At 52.0% G+C, this 12,477-nt stretch overlaps 2 protein-coding genes across 2 annotated transcripts; both read left to right on the forward strand.

Annotated features, from left to right (window-relative positions):
* Positions 1-490: 490 nt before the first annotated feature.
* Hbz (hemoglobin subunit zeta) lies at positions 491-2,161 on the forward strand. Its single transcript, XM_028893342.2, has 3 exons — positions 491-666; positions 1,611-1,815; positions 1,925-2,161. The coding sequence occupies exons 1-3, from the start codon at positions 572-574 to the stop codon at positions 2,051-2,053; spliced, it is 429 nt and encodes a 142-aa protein (XP_028749175.1). The 5' UTR covers positions 491-571; the 3' UTR covers positions 2,054-2,161.
* A 5,254-nt stretch (positions 2,162-7,415) lies between these two features.
* LOC114709493 (hemoglobin subunit alpha) lies at positions 7,416-8,291 on the forward strand. The gene is made up of 3 exons (XM_028893361.2): positions 7,416-7,568; positions 7,692-7,896; positions 8,056-8,291. The coding sequence occupies exons 1-3, from the start codon at positions 7,474-7,476 to the stop codon at positions 8,182-8,184; spliced, it is 429 nt and encodes a 142-aa protein (XP_028749194.1). The 5' UTR covers positions 7,416-7,473; the 3' UTR covers positions 8,185-8,291.
* Positions 8,292-12,477: the final 4,186 nt, after the last annotated feature.

Here is a 12,477-nt window from a genome sequence, read left to right on the forward strand (position 1 = left end):
AAAGAATCATATGTTTCACCAGACACTGGTTGCTATGGAGGGCTATGGGGCAAACTGATGATTTTCTCTGATTAACTTGTCACCTCCTGGTGGGAGCAGATTCCCATCCTCTTCCCTCAGTGCTGAGAGAGAGGGCCTACTACTTCCTTGGAGGAAACCCAAGAGTCAGGGAACTAGGGGACACGGGTGGCACAAGCAATTTGAGATTCTGAAATGAGTAGGGACAGTACAGATCTGGACACAAGGAATGACCTCCTGACATGGCTGGGCCCCTATCTCTCCTGGATTCTGTGCAGGACTAGACCAACACCCCACCCACCCCCTTTAGACGCAGGGGAGTGGGCATGAGCGATAGCGCTTGACCTCCAAGTCCCACCAGGCCCTGATTCCCATTGTTGCTGTGTCTGATAACAGGCCCCACCCTGCAAGCCCCCTCCCCTCTCCCAGCCAGTGGTCACAGCCAGGCAGGCCCCAACTTTGTGTATATAAGGGACACTGGGGACAAACACCGTCAGGCCAGCCCTGAGTGCATTCAGCTCCAGCACAGCCTCCAACACTCACCACCACCACCATGTCTCTGATGAAGAATGAGAGAGCTATCATCATGTCCATGTGGGACAAGATGGCTCCGCAGGTTGAGGCCATCGGCACCGAGACTCTGGAGAGGTAAGTCCAGGCACCGGGGGCTTGAGTAACCAAGTGAGAAGCCAGGGATCAGTAAAAAGGGAATGACAAGGAGAAGTTCGTGGGGAGAAGCCACTTAGAAGGGGCCGTGAGGAGGGGGTGGTGAGGATGGTAAGGACTGAGACGATGAGGTAAACATGGTGAAGAGTGGCTGGCCAGAAGGGACTGTGAGAGCAGGTGCTTGTAAAGAGCGGGTCCAGGCGGGCCCATGAGCTGCTAGAGGAGGTGGACTGGTATTCACAGCCCTGGCCAGAGTCCTCCACAGGGCTTCTCAAGTCTTTGTTGAATGAATAGGAATGAATGGATGAAAGAAAGAAAGAGGGGCAGGCAGTGAGCAGATACAGTGGAGCCTGGTGCAACAGGAAATAGCAACATCAATCTTGGGGTTTTTTTTTAATATTTATTTATTGTGTGGGTGGGTGTGTAGGCATCAGATTCCCTTGCACCTTAGTTACAGAAGGTTCTAAGTTCTCTTCAAGGGCAGGCAGTGCTCTTGAAGAATACCCACTGAGCCATCTCTCTAGACCACTTTTTGTTTTGTGTTTTGTATTATTTGATGTACATTTTTTGCACTTAATTTCAATATTTCATTTTGTGTTCATTGGTGTTTTGCCTGCATGTGTATCTGTGTGATGGTGTCAGAAACGCTGGAACTGGAGTTACAGACAGTTGTGAGCTGCCACAAGGGTGCTGGGAACTGAACCTGGGTCCTCTGGAAGAACAGTCAGTCCTCTTAACCGCTGAGCCATCTCTCCAGCTCTTAATTTCATTTCTTTAAATACTGCGTAAAATACTGTTTTGTTTTGGTTTTTCTGTGTGGTACGTCTTTGTGTACCCCTTAAATTTTGAGCCCAAAGCAAGCGCCAGGGTCCTAGCCCTCCGCCTAACGAACACCCACAAAACTAACGCTTTCTCCCGACCCCCAGGCTCTTCTGTAGCTACCCCCAGACGAAGACCTATTTCCCGCACTTCGACCTGCACCATGGGTCGCAACAGCTGCGTGTCCACGGCTCCAAGATCCTGGCTGCTGTAGGCGACGCGGTTAAGAACATCGACAACCTCTCGAGTGCTCTGACCAAGCTGAGCGAGCTGCATGCCTACATCCTGCGTGTGGACCCGGTCAACTTTAAGGTGGGTTTGTGAGAATGGAGAGGGAGATCAGCAGGGAAGGACACAAAGCAGGAAAGCAGGTGAGGTCTCCGCTGCACTGTGCACTGAATTTCTCTCTCCAACTCCGCAGCTCCTGTCTCACTGTCTGCTGGTCACCCTGGCCTCACGCTTCCCGGCCGACTTCACCGCTGAGGTCCACGAAGCCTGGGACAAGTTCATGTCTATCCTGTCTTCCATCCTGACTGAGAAGTACCGCTAAGCGCCAGCGCCACGACCCCCAAGATGGGCTACGACCCTTCTCCTCCCCTTCACTGAACCCTCCCTCGGGTCTTTCCAGTAGCCCCCAATAAATGGTTGAAAATAGAAATAACTGGTCCTGTGTTCTCATTCTCTGAGGGAAACGGGAATGGGGACGCTACGGGATGCACAGGGGCTTCCAGGAACGCTGTGGATCCTCGTGCCACACACTGCCTGAAGGGCATCCCTGGGGTGGTTGGGGGAGGGTCTTGCGCTTAAGAACCCCCAGAGTCACTGCACGCAGGAAGCAGAGCATCCCAGGGCCATCCCACGCGGGTCCTCGGTCAGATGTGCAGCTGGGCTTCTCCTCCCTCCCAAATCGCTTCGCACAGAGTGGTGGTGGGTGTCAGGAATTCCCCAAAGTCTGACATCACAGCTCCCGCCGCCCTAGCAGCTGGGGGGAGGGGGGTGTCCCTGTCCTTAAAGGAACGGATGATTTCCTGGCTGGATTCTTTCTGGCTCCCTCCTGACAGAGCAGTAACTGGCTTCTTAGGAGTCATTACAGGTTCTGAGGGTTCAAAACGAAGACACCCACCACAGGATTGAGCCGAGCCAGAAGCCCCGTCCTCAGGCCTCACTCCGGGCATGTTTCTGTGGACAGGCGGAGGGCTCTGCGTTGCTACTGAGCTCAGCGGGTCAGGGCGATCTGGGGGTGGGGGTGGGGTGGGGGACTCTGATGAAGAGGCAGGGCGCGTGGCCCCCTGAGACCTCCACGACTGTACTAAACTCAGCACCCAGCAGTGCGGCCACATTGCACCTGACCACCCACCACCAGGCACGCTTAGAGGCGCAACTGTTTCTCGGGTGGAAGTGGCGGGGTCTCCAGGGCCTCTAGGAAGCAACCCAGGACCAGCCCACGCAGGTCTTCAGTCAGATCTTAGCCCTCCACCTTACCATGTCAGGGATGGGGCACGGGGCTCACCTGATCTTTCCCGGGGCGCTAAATGAAGTGCAAGGGTTAGTGGGAACCACACGGTTGCCCTGCCTGCTGAGGCAGCTATTCATGCTGTACCCCAAGATTTCCCGCAACTAAATAAATGCGGGTCAGAGAGGCGCTGAGCTTCGGACAGCGCATGCTCACAGCTATGTCCTGTGCAGCATCTGGACCACTCGTCTGCAGATCTGACTGGCTCTGGTGCTTCAGGTAGACCCTACCAACGTTCCTGTGAGCTTATCCGGCCCACATAAGGGTCCAGAGCACAGCTGGGTGTGTTCAGCAGAAGCTACTGTGGCTGAATGGCTGACTCGTCCCTTTTCCTAAAACTGCTAATCCAGTGTTTCAGGGTGGTACTGACTTCCCATCTGCAGGGTTAGTTCACTATGGACATGCAGGCAGAGGGGGACAAGTTGTGTGGAGCTAACTGAAAAGTACTGCTAAGTCGCTGGCCTCAGTCTGTGTTTACAGAGGCTTCAAAATGGTGTATGACATTTTGGAGAACTAGAAGGGTTACATCCCCATCGAAGGACAAAGAAATTCAGTATCCCTCAGATAGTCCCCTGGAATTCGTAAATGTCCATTCAGACTTGTCCTCCTATGCCGCTGAGTGCCACGGGCAGAGAGAGAGAGCTTGGATGCGGGCAGGGGAGTGTGTTCTTTTCCAAGTCAAATCTGGCACCAAGGCGTGTCATAGCATCCCCAAAGCAGATCTATGTCTTCTCATGCATCCGTTCTCCCTTCACCTCCTCCTTTGCCGGGACTTCAGCAGCCAATCCCTGGACGTCTGCAAACAAAGACGGAACCAACCCCTGGGATCAAGTGTATAACCTGAAGCCTGGTAAAGATGGGCAGGTCCAGGCTTCACCTCTGTTCCTTTCCACTCCTGTTCCTTCCTAACATGCTCTCTCTGCAACAATCTTTGACCTGGAACAGGTTGCCCCTTCCTCTGAACCTCATAGCATGGGGAGAGTTGGGGATTGTTGGTGGCCACATTGTGGCCGAGAGATCACATTGACAAGCTGGTTGATTCTGTGCATGTATGAGCTGTCAAGCAGACAATCATGAACTCACTAGGTTTTTCAAATTAATTTGAGATCGCAGTGCATGGTGGATACCAGACAGTAGCTCCCCACCCCATCCTGGATACTTAAACTTTGGGGCTCTTTCCCACATGATGTTTCAACCCTCTCAAGTTGACTGAGGAGCAAAAATCACAGGGCTCCCGTGGTTTGTTGGCAAAGAACAAAAACTAAAGAGAACATGATTCTGAGGCTTTGTAAACACTGAATACATTTGGTCTCCAGGATGACACCCCATAGTGTAGGGAGCACTAGACCCGGTCTGGTGCAGTGCCAGATCTGAAAAGGGATGTCCTATCCATGCCTCTCTGAACTCTTCCAGTAGCTGGTGCTGAGGACCTGTTACCCTGAATTGCCTGAACACCAGCTGAGCAGAGAGAGGAAGGGAAGTTAGCACACACCATCCTTTGCTACATGGGCCCATAACAGCTTTAGTCCTTGGGAAAACATGATAGAAGATAGAATATATGATTACATGGCCAGTGAATTGCATCAGTCAGTAAAGCCCTTGCCATGAAGCCTGAGGACCTAAGTAAGATCCCCACGACTGACATGGTAGAAGGAAAGAATGCATCCCACAAGTTGTTCTCTACTTCCACACATGTACCATGGCACACACACAATAAACAAACAAACAAATAAAGCCTAGGTCTGGTCCACATAAGGATGGATTGTGCATTCAGCAGCTTCTAGAAACTGTGCAAGAACCACCAGATACCGTGGTTTACGACATACAGAGCCTGGTCTCTGCCTACACAGTACTGTGAGACTCAAAGCAAGCCCTAACCCCTCCCATCTGCACGTTCCCAGTAAGGTTCTTCCCTAGATGAATGAGCTGAGCCCAGGAACCTGGCTGCACTCACACCCTACCACAGTACACACCCTCATCCATCTCCTGAACACTGTACATAAATGCACAATGCTCCCCAGATCCAGTAGTTCTGGTTGGGACACAGACTCAGAAAGAGCGCACCATGGTTCTCTCTGTTGATGATAAGGCCGACATCGGGGCTATCTGGGACAAGGTAGAAAGGCATAAGGCTGACTATTGTTAGGAGACCCTGAAGAGATGAGGAATCTTCTGCCTTCTCCCCTGCTCTGACTCCTGGGTTGGACACCAAAAGCCACCCATCAGTCCTGCTTACAGTCCCTAACTAAACTTCCCCTAACCTTTCCCAGTCCCCTTCGCCCACCGCCACCGCTTCTCTTCACAGGCTGTTTAACAGCTTCCTCAGGACCTACTCCCCTGAGGACAACCAGAACCCTGACTCTGTCCAGGTCAGGACCCAAGGCAAGGAGGTAGCTCCTGTGCTGAGTCATGCAGTGGACCAAATGAACAACACCCCTACTACCTTGTAGGCTCTGAGCGGACTACGTGTCCACCAGCTGTGTGTGTCCCAGGCCAACTTCAAAGTCAGCAAGCAGGCAGGGCTCAGAAAGATAAAGGGGGGTGGTCCTCAACACTTGAAACTGACCCCATGGGTTCCAGAAAATGAAGCTCCTTGAGGCAAGAAGCTAGCCTCCAGATACCATTAACCCAGAACCTTGGGGTCCGAACCCTGCCCTGTTAAGCCCTCCTTCCTTTCCACATCTGCATGCCCTGGGCTAAATAAAATCTGTCTGCATGGTAACCTATGTGTCTGGGGTCTCTGTGTCACCGACATGTCAGCAGTGACTACGATTCTACTGACTTGGTAAAAGGACCTTTTCTGCAGCTGCAATGGGGAAGGGGAGCCAGTGTGAACATCTGGAGAGAAGGGCTCTGAACCATTCCCATAGCCTGGGAAAAGCCAACTGTCCCAGGGGGAAAGTCCCAGATGTGCTGCCTCCTGGGAAATGTCATTGACCCATACCAGCGAAACATACAACACAGATCACCGCAGATCACATCTTCAGGGTAGTGGTCCCAGCTACTACAGAGGCTGAGGCAGAGTTAAAATAACCAATTCAAGGCCAGGCTCAGCTTGAAAAAAACTAAGCTACGTGTTATGGTGCAAACTGTAACCCCAAAACGTGAGAGGTGGAAGCAGGAAGGTCTTAAGTTCAAGATAAGTGGAAGCACAGAAAGAAAAAAATTCTCATCCAGGCTGAGAAATATGAGGTATCGAGGCCAGATGAGCTACACGAACACCTGTCCCAAGACTCAGAAAGAAAAAAAAAATCAAAGAAGGAAAAGGAGAATAAAAGTAGTGAAAGGAAGAAAAGAAAAAGAAAGGAAGGAAGGAAGGATGGATGGATGGAGGAGAGAAAAGAGAGAAAGAAGAAATGGACAGCCATTTGGACTTCAGACACTTTTTGTGATTCCAGTTGGGAAGTTAGTCCCTCTGCTCTGTCTCCCTCAAGCCAAGTCACAGAAGTTGGAACTGAGCCCAGGAGCTTCCATTGACCACCGCCTCATGCTGTTTTATCATACATCTATTTTTGCAGTGCTGGCACTGAATCCAGAACCTTCCTCACACTAGGTAAACATTCTGCCATCCAGTTACATCTCCAGCTTCTTTGCTATTGTTTGCTACCTATAACAAAGATGAGGTCTCTCTCTGCAGAGGCTGACCTTGGATTCCTGGGCTCAGCCTGCCAGTCCCCGAGGTTCCCCACCAGTGACACCAAAACCAGCTCTTGGTACTTTTCCTTTTCATCCATGGGAGCACTGGGCAGCTAGGATGAAGTCAGGGAGTCTGCTGGCCCGCCCCTGCAGTTCCCTGCTCTTAGGAGGCTGAGCCAGGAGGTTCACTTGAGCCAAAGGATTCCAGGCCAGCCTGGACAACCCAGCAAAACCTGTCCACACAAAAGGAGGAAAGGGAGAACTAGGGGGAAGAAAAGAAAAGAAAGAGGATCCAGGAGAGCAGAGATTAGACACAGGGAAGAGGGGAGAAGGGAGAGAAGACAGGGAGAGGGCTCCTCTGTGGGTCCCTAGCATCTTACCCTTCTTGTTTCCAGAAGGGTGTGGGGCCAGTCAGAGCAGGGAGTGTGTGGGTTAGGAAGGAGAGTGAGAAGCTGGGACCCAGGGCAAGGTGGAGGGGGATGGGCACTGCTCAGGCTGCTCTGAGCGACTTCCTTCTCTGCCCAAGGCACTGGGACCCTTACTTCTTCCCAAACACCATCACTGGAGACAAAGGAAGGGGCGAGAAGCACCCCAGAGGGTGATGAGGATTCCCTCCTCCCCACCCCACCGTCCCCGCTGGAGGCCGCTCGCCGCCTCCAAGGACCAGCGCGCCCCCTGCCGGCCTTGCTCTGCAGCGCACCGCCCTAGCCAGCCAATGAGGGCCGACCCGAGGGCGTGGCCCAGGTGCCGCACGTATTTAAGTGCAACTTGCTGCAGGTCCAACACACTTCTGATTCTCACAGACTCAGGAAGGAATCATCATGGTGCTCTCTGCGGAGGACAAGGCCAACGTCAAGACTGCCTGGAGCAAGATTGGCGGCCATGGTGCTGACTATGGCGCGGAGGCTCTAGAGAGGTGAGACGGGGGCCTCTGCTCTGTAAGGACCACGGGATCCAAAGCAGATCTGGTGTTCAGAGGGCAGGCAGCCCCTACCTGTGCTGTCCTGTGACCGCCTCAACTCCCACCTTCTTCCCACAGGATGTTCGGTAGCTTCCCCACCACCAAGACCTACTTCCCTCACTTTGATGTGAGCCACGGCTCTGCCCAGGTCAAGAGCCACGGCGCAAAGGTCGCCGCCGCCCTGGCCACCGCAGCTAGCCACCTGGATGACCTGCCCGGTGCCCTGTCTGCTCTGAGCGACCTGCACGCTCACAAGCTGCGTGTGGACCCTGTCAACTTCAAGGTGTGCTGGGCCTGACGGCGGCGGGGACTGGGGAGCAGGATCTGGGACCCGCAGGGAGGGCGTGGGGCCCCTCATGCCCAGGGCAGGGAACCCAGTGAGAAAGGAAGCCCAGACAGCTAGGCGTCTACTGCCACGCACTCACCCTTCCTGTCTCCACAGCTCCTGAGCCACTGCCTGCTGGTGACCCTGGCCGCCCACCACCCTGCTGATTTCACCCCCGCGGTGCATGCTTCTCTGGACAAATTCCTTGCCTCTGTGAGCACCGTGCTGACCTCCAAGTACCGTTAAGCTGGAGCCTCAGGGCTGCCTCCTGCCAGGCTTGCCTTCTGGCCAGGCCCTCCCCCTCCCTCGCACCTGTACCTCTTGGTCTTTGAATAAAGCCTAAGTAGGAAGAAGCCTGTGTCCCTGGCTTGTCTGCACATGCAAAGGTGCTGGGACTGGTGTGGGAAGCCACCAGGACCTAAGCAGTGGTTCTCAACCTTCCCATGCTGTGACCCTCTAATACAGTTCCTCGAGTTGTGGTGACAAGAAATTATTTTGTTGCTACTTCATCAATGTAATTTTGCTACTGCTGTGATTTCTAATGTAACTATCTGGTATGCAGGGTATCTGCTATACGGTGCCCAAAGAGGTCACAATGCATAGCAGCGCCTCTAGGTGTCTAGGGGGACACATCCCTAGCCTGGGACTTAGGTCCCCTGTGCTGAGGCAGAAGGCCAGACAAGAGCAGGAGCAAAGAGAAGGGGAAGCAGAGGGAGGGGAAGAGGGGCCAAGCAGAGTCGACTGCCCAGGGTTTGTGGACAGCCTCTTGTCCTGCAGTACTTGGCGGGGTTCACTCCTACCCTGGGCTTCCCACCAGGTTCAACATGAATTTGCTGGAATACAGTTTTCTTCTCTCCTGCTACCTTTCAACACACACACACACACACACACACACTCGACCAGAATTTCTAGGGCTCCCCAACAGATGTCTGTTGCAGTCCTCCTTTTTTCAGAGTGACACTGACTCCTCTTTCACCCAGAAGCATGAGTGAAACTGGGGGTGAACGGTGCAACTGCGGACACCAAGCCCCTGTACGAGGGTGCCACACCTCGTGCCACTCTTTGAACACTAATGTCCAAGGGCCATCAAGAGCTGAGGACTCACTCAGTCTTTCGGGCAGCCTTGGCACTCATTTACCTATCCTGCACTGACGCCCCTCTCCAGGGTAAAGACAAGAGGCATAACCGAATTCCTACACGCACGCACGCACGCACGCACGCACGCCTTCTCCCTACAGAGCATGCTGAGCCTGGGGCAGCAGAGGGCTTGGCTCATCCACCCCAAGCCCCCACTGACAGCTCTGTCTTCCTCCCTGAATCAAACGATCATGTTTTGAGAGTTCCTATCACAGGCCATCTCAGGCAGTGATGTCCCTAATACGGCTTGTACTTTAGTGTGGGCTCTACTAGAAAACAGCTCAAAATGGAGAGAGATCACAGGAGCATGTGGGTAGGCAACAGGGGGCATACATCCAAAAATGTCTGCTGTCCCTTTCTATCTTTCAACCTTTCTGTCTGTCTGTCTTCCTTTATTTTTTCTCTTCCTCTTCTCTCTCTCTCTCTCTCTCTCTCTCTCTCTCTCTCTCTCTCTCTCTCTCTCTTTCTTTCTCTCTTCCTTCCTTCCTTCCTTTTTGTTCACATAGGTCTTCATGTAGCCCAGGCTGGGCACCAACAATTTATGTAGCCCAGGATGACCCTGAGCTCCTGATCCTCTTGCTTCTAACTCCTGAGTGCTAAGATTTCAGATGTGTCTCCATGCCCAGTTAGCGCAGGGCTTGGAATTGAACTCAGGGCTGGATATGTACATACATACATACATACACACATACATACACACATATTGTATACATACACACATACATGTGCACATATATACATGTGTACATATGCACATATTAAATGGCAAACATTCTACCAGCTGAACTACATTTGCCCCTCACAATAGACTATTCTTCAGCCATTGACACAAAAAAAGTAAATTGCTTATACTATGTGACTGATCCTTAAAAAAAACTGTTGAATGGAAGAAGTCACCACAGCAAAGACCACACAGTGCATGATTTCATGTTTGTAAAATATCAAAAATAGCAAATCTATAGTGACAGTAAGCACCCTCCAGGTTGGCAGAGGCTTTGGCAGTGGGTTGGATAGTTATGGCTAGTGGATGGGAGGCTCTATTTAGGTGAGGAAAAACTTCTGTAAGTGGGTACTGTGATAACATTGTGAATGGACAAAATGTAACTGATTTGTACACATCAAAGATACCTAAAATACTCAGGGCTTTGTGGCATATGTCTGTAATCCCAGAACTTGGGTGGTAAAGCATATTCACAACACACACACACACACACACACACACACACACACAGAGAGAGACAGAGAGAGAAAGAAAATCTTTAGTGTAGTATGCCCCAGAGCACCAAGGGAGTGCATCCCTGCTTCTTGCTATCATCATTGAGATACATCATTGAGAGGGTGATGAACCCCGAGAAACTGGAGCCGGAGTTACAGGTGGTGCCCCACCTCACAGGGCTGCTGGGAAGCACACTCAGGTCCTCTGGAAGGGCAGCAAGCTCTCTTCACTGCTGAGCTGTCTCTGCAGCCACCTCATTTTTACTTATATGCAGGAAAACACATAAGATAAAAGCTTAAGTCCACCCAAGCTTCCACACCCTCTTGTGTTATCAATGGCAGAGAGTCTCTGTCATATCTCTCCACCCAGAGAGGGCTGAAGTAAAGTTTGGGACTGAGCCCAAAGTCCTCAGTAAGTCTAAACAAAGACACATCTGGATGGAAAGAGGGATAGAGGAAGGGAGGAGGAGAGAAGGGAGGAAGGAGTGTGGAGGAGGGGAGAAAGAACAGGAGGAGGAAGAGGAGAGGGCAGAAGGGGAGGGGGAGGAGAGCTGAGGAGAGCAGGGAGGGGAGAAGGGAGAAGAGAGAAGGGGAGAGGAGAGGAGAGGAGAGGAGAGGAGAGGAGAGGAGAGGAGAAGAGAGGAGAGGAGAGGAGAGGAATTTGGCAGCTTTTGTGCTCCTTAAGACTAAGACTTACCCTTTAAGGGTCTCAGGGAGGAGAGACTGAAACAGAATAGGTAGAGAGCCCTGGGCTCTGGCCATGGAATGTCTCTAACCTCCCCAGCATCTTATCTGTCTTGTCCTCAGAGCCAGGATGAAGCTGAGGCTGCGGCTGGGGCAGAAAAAGAGGTGCAGGGTAGGAAAGAGAGGAAGCATGCTGCTGGGCAGTTCTGCAAAAGGATGATGTCTGTGCCTCAGGTAGTGGGACCCTACCAGATAGATGCCTGCCTGGGAGGAGGGGAGCAGGAAAGAGGAGGAAGCACCTGAATCTAAGGTTGGGGTCAGAACAGCTCCACCCACAAGCTTTTTGCTGCTGTGAGTACAGAGCTGACCTCCAAATACTGTAACCCCAGACTTCAGCACAGCCATCATCTTCTGAATCCATGACCAGGCCCTCCTTCCTGTCTTACACTGGAACCTCTTGGTCTGAATAAAATCTGTGTACATCTCAGTTGTCTGTGTCCCTGACATATTAACAGAGAGCATGGTCCTACTGTCCTGCGGCAGAGGTCTTTCTGCAGCTGCAGTGGGGGAGAACAGCAAGAGTAAAAGGTGCAGAGATGTCTCTGATCAAGGCCTCTGGGGAGGACTGGCCTTCAGGAAGTCATCTCAGGAGCTGGAGAAGGAAAGTCCTAAGAATATATGCCACTTCTTTTGAAATATCACTTGACCCATACCAGCTAAGCACAAAACAAACATCACAGCAGAACAACTGTACACACACACACACACACACACACACACACACACACACACGTGGGAAAAAACAGAGGGAGGGATGGAGGGGGAAGAGAGAAAATCAAAACGAATGAGAGAAAAGAGAGAAAGAAGAAATAGACAGCCATTTGGACTTCAGTCACGTTTTGTGACTCCAGTTGGGAAGTTTGTCCCTCTGCTCTCTCTCCCTCAAGCCAAGTCACAGAAGTTGGAACTGAGCCCAGGAGCTTCCACTGACCACCGCCTCATGCTGTTTTATCATACATCTATTTTTGCAGAGCTGGGACTGAATCCAGAACCTTCCTCACACTAGGTAAACATTCTGCCATCCAGTTACATCTCCAGCTTCTTTGCTATTGTTTGCTACCTATAACAAAGATGAGGTCTCTCTCTCTGCAGAGGCTGACCTTGGATTCCTGGGCTCAGCCTGCCAGTCCCCGAGGTTCCCCACCAGTGACACCAAAACCAGCTCTTGGTACTTTTCCTTTTCATCCATGGGAGCACTGGGCAGCTAAGATGAAGTCAGGGAGTCTGCTGGCCCGCCCCTGCAGTTCCCTGCTCTTAGGAGGCTGAGCCAGGAGGTTCACTTGAGCCAAAGGATTCCAGGCCAGCCTGGACAACCCAGCAAAACCTGTCCACACAAAAGGAGGAAAGGGAGAGCTAGGGGGAAGAAAAGAAAAGAAAAGAAAGAGGATCCAGGAGAGCAGAGATTAGACACAGGGAAGAGAGAGGGGAGAAGGGAGAGAAGAC

Source organism: Peromyscus leucopus, chromosome 8b (assembly GCF_004664715.2).
Source record: "Peromyscus leucopus breed LL Stock chromosome 8b, UCI_PerLeu_2.1, whole genome shotgun sequence".
Classification (NCBI taxonomy): domain Eukaryota; kingdom Metazoa; phylum Chordata; class Mammalia; order Rodentia; family Cricetidae; genus Peromyscus; species Peromyscus leucopus.

What these genes read in the sequence shown, in the direction of transcription:
- Hbz (XM_028893342.2), top strand. Translation starts at nt 572, where the DNA reads ATGTCTCTGATGAAGAATGAGAGAGCTATCATCATGTCCATGTGGGAC. An exon ending in GGCACCGAGACTCTGGAGAG is followed by an intron (nt 667 to 1,610) that starts GTAAGTCCAGGC and finishes CCCGACCCCCAG; the next exon opens with GCTCTTCTGTAGCTACCCCC. An exon ending in TGGACCCGGTCAACTTTAAG is followed by an intron (nt 1,816 to 1,924) that starts GTGGGTTTGTGA and finishes CCAACTCCGCAG; the next exon opens with CTCCTGTCTCACTGTCTGCT.
- LOC114709493 (XM_028893361.2), top strand. Translation starts at nt 7,474, where the DNA reads ATGGTGCTCTCTGCGGAGGACAAGGCCAACGTCAAGACTGCCTGGAGC. An exon ending in GGCGCGGAGGCTCTAGAGAG is followed by an intron (nt 7,569 to 7,691) that starts GTGAGACGGGGG and finishes TTCTTCCCACAG; the next exon opens with GATGTTCGGTAGCTTCCCCA. An exon ending in TGGACCCTGTCAACTTCAAG is followed by an intron (nt 7,897 to 8,055) that starts GTGTGCTGGGCC and finishes CTGTCTCCACAG; the next exon opens with CTCCTGAGCCACTGCCTGCT.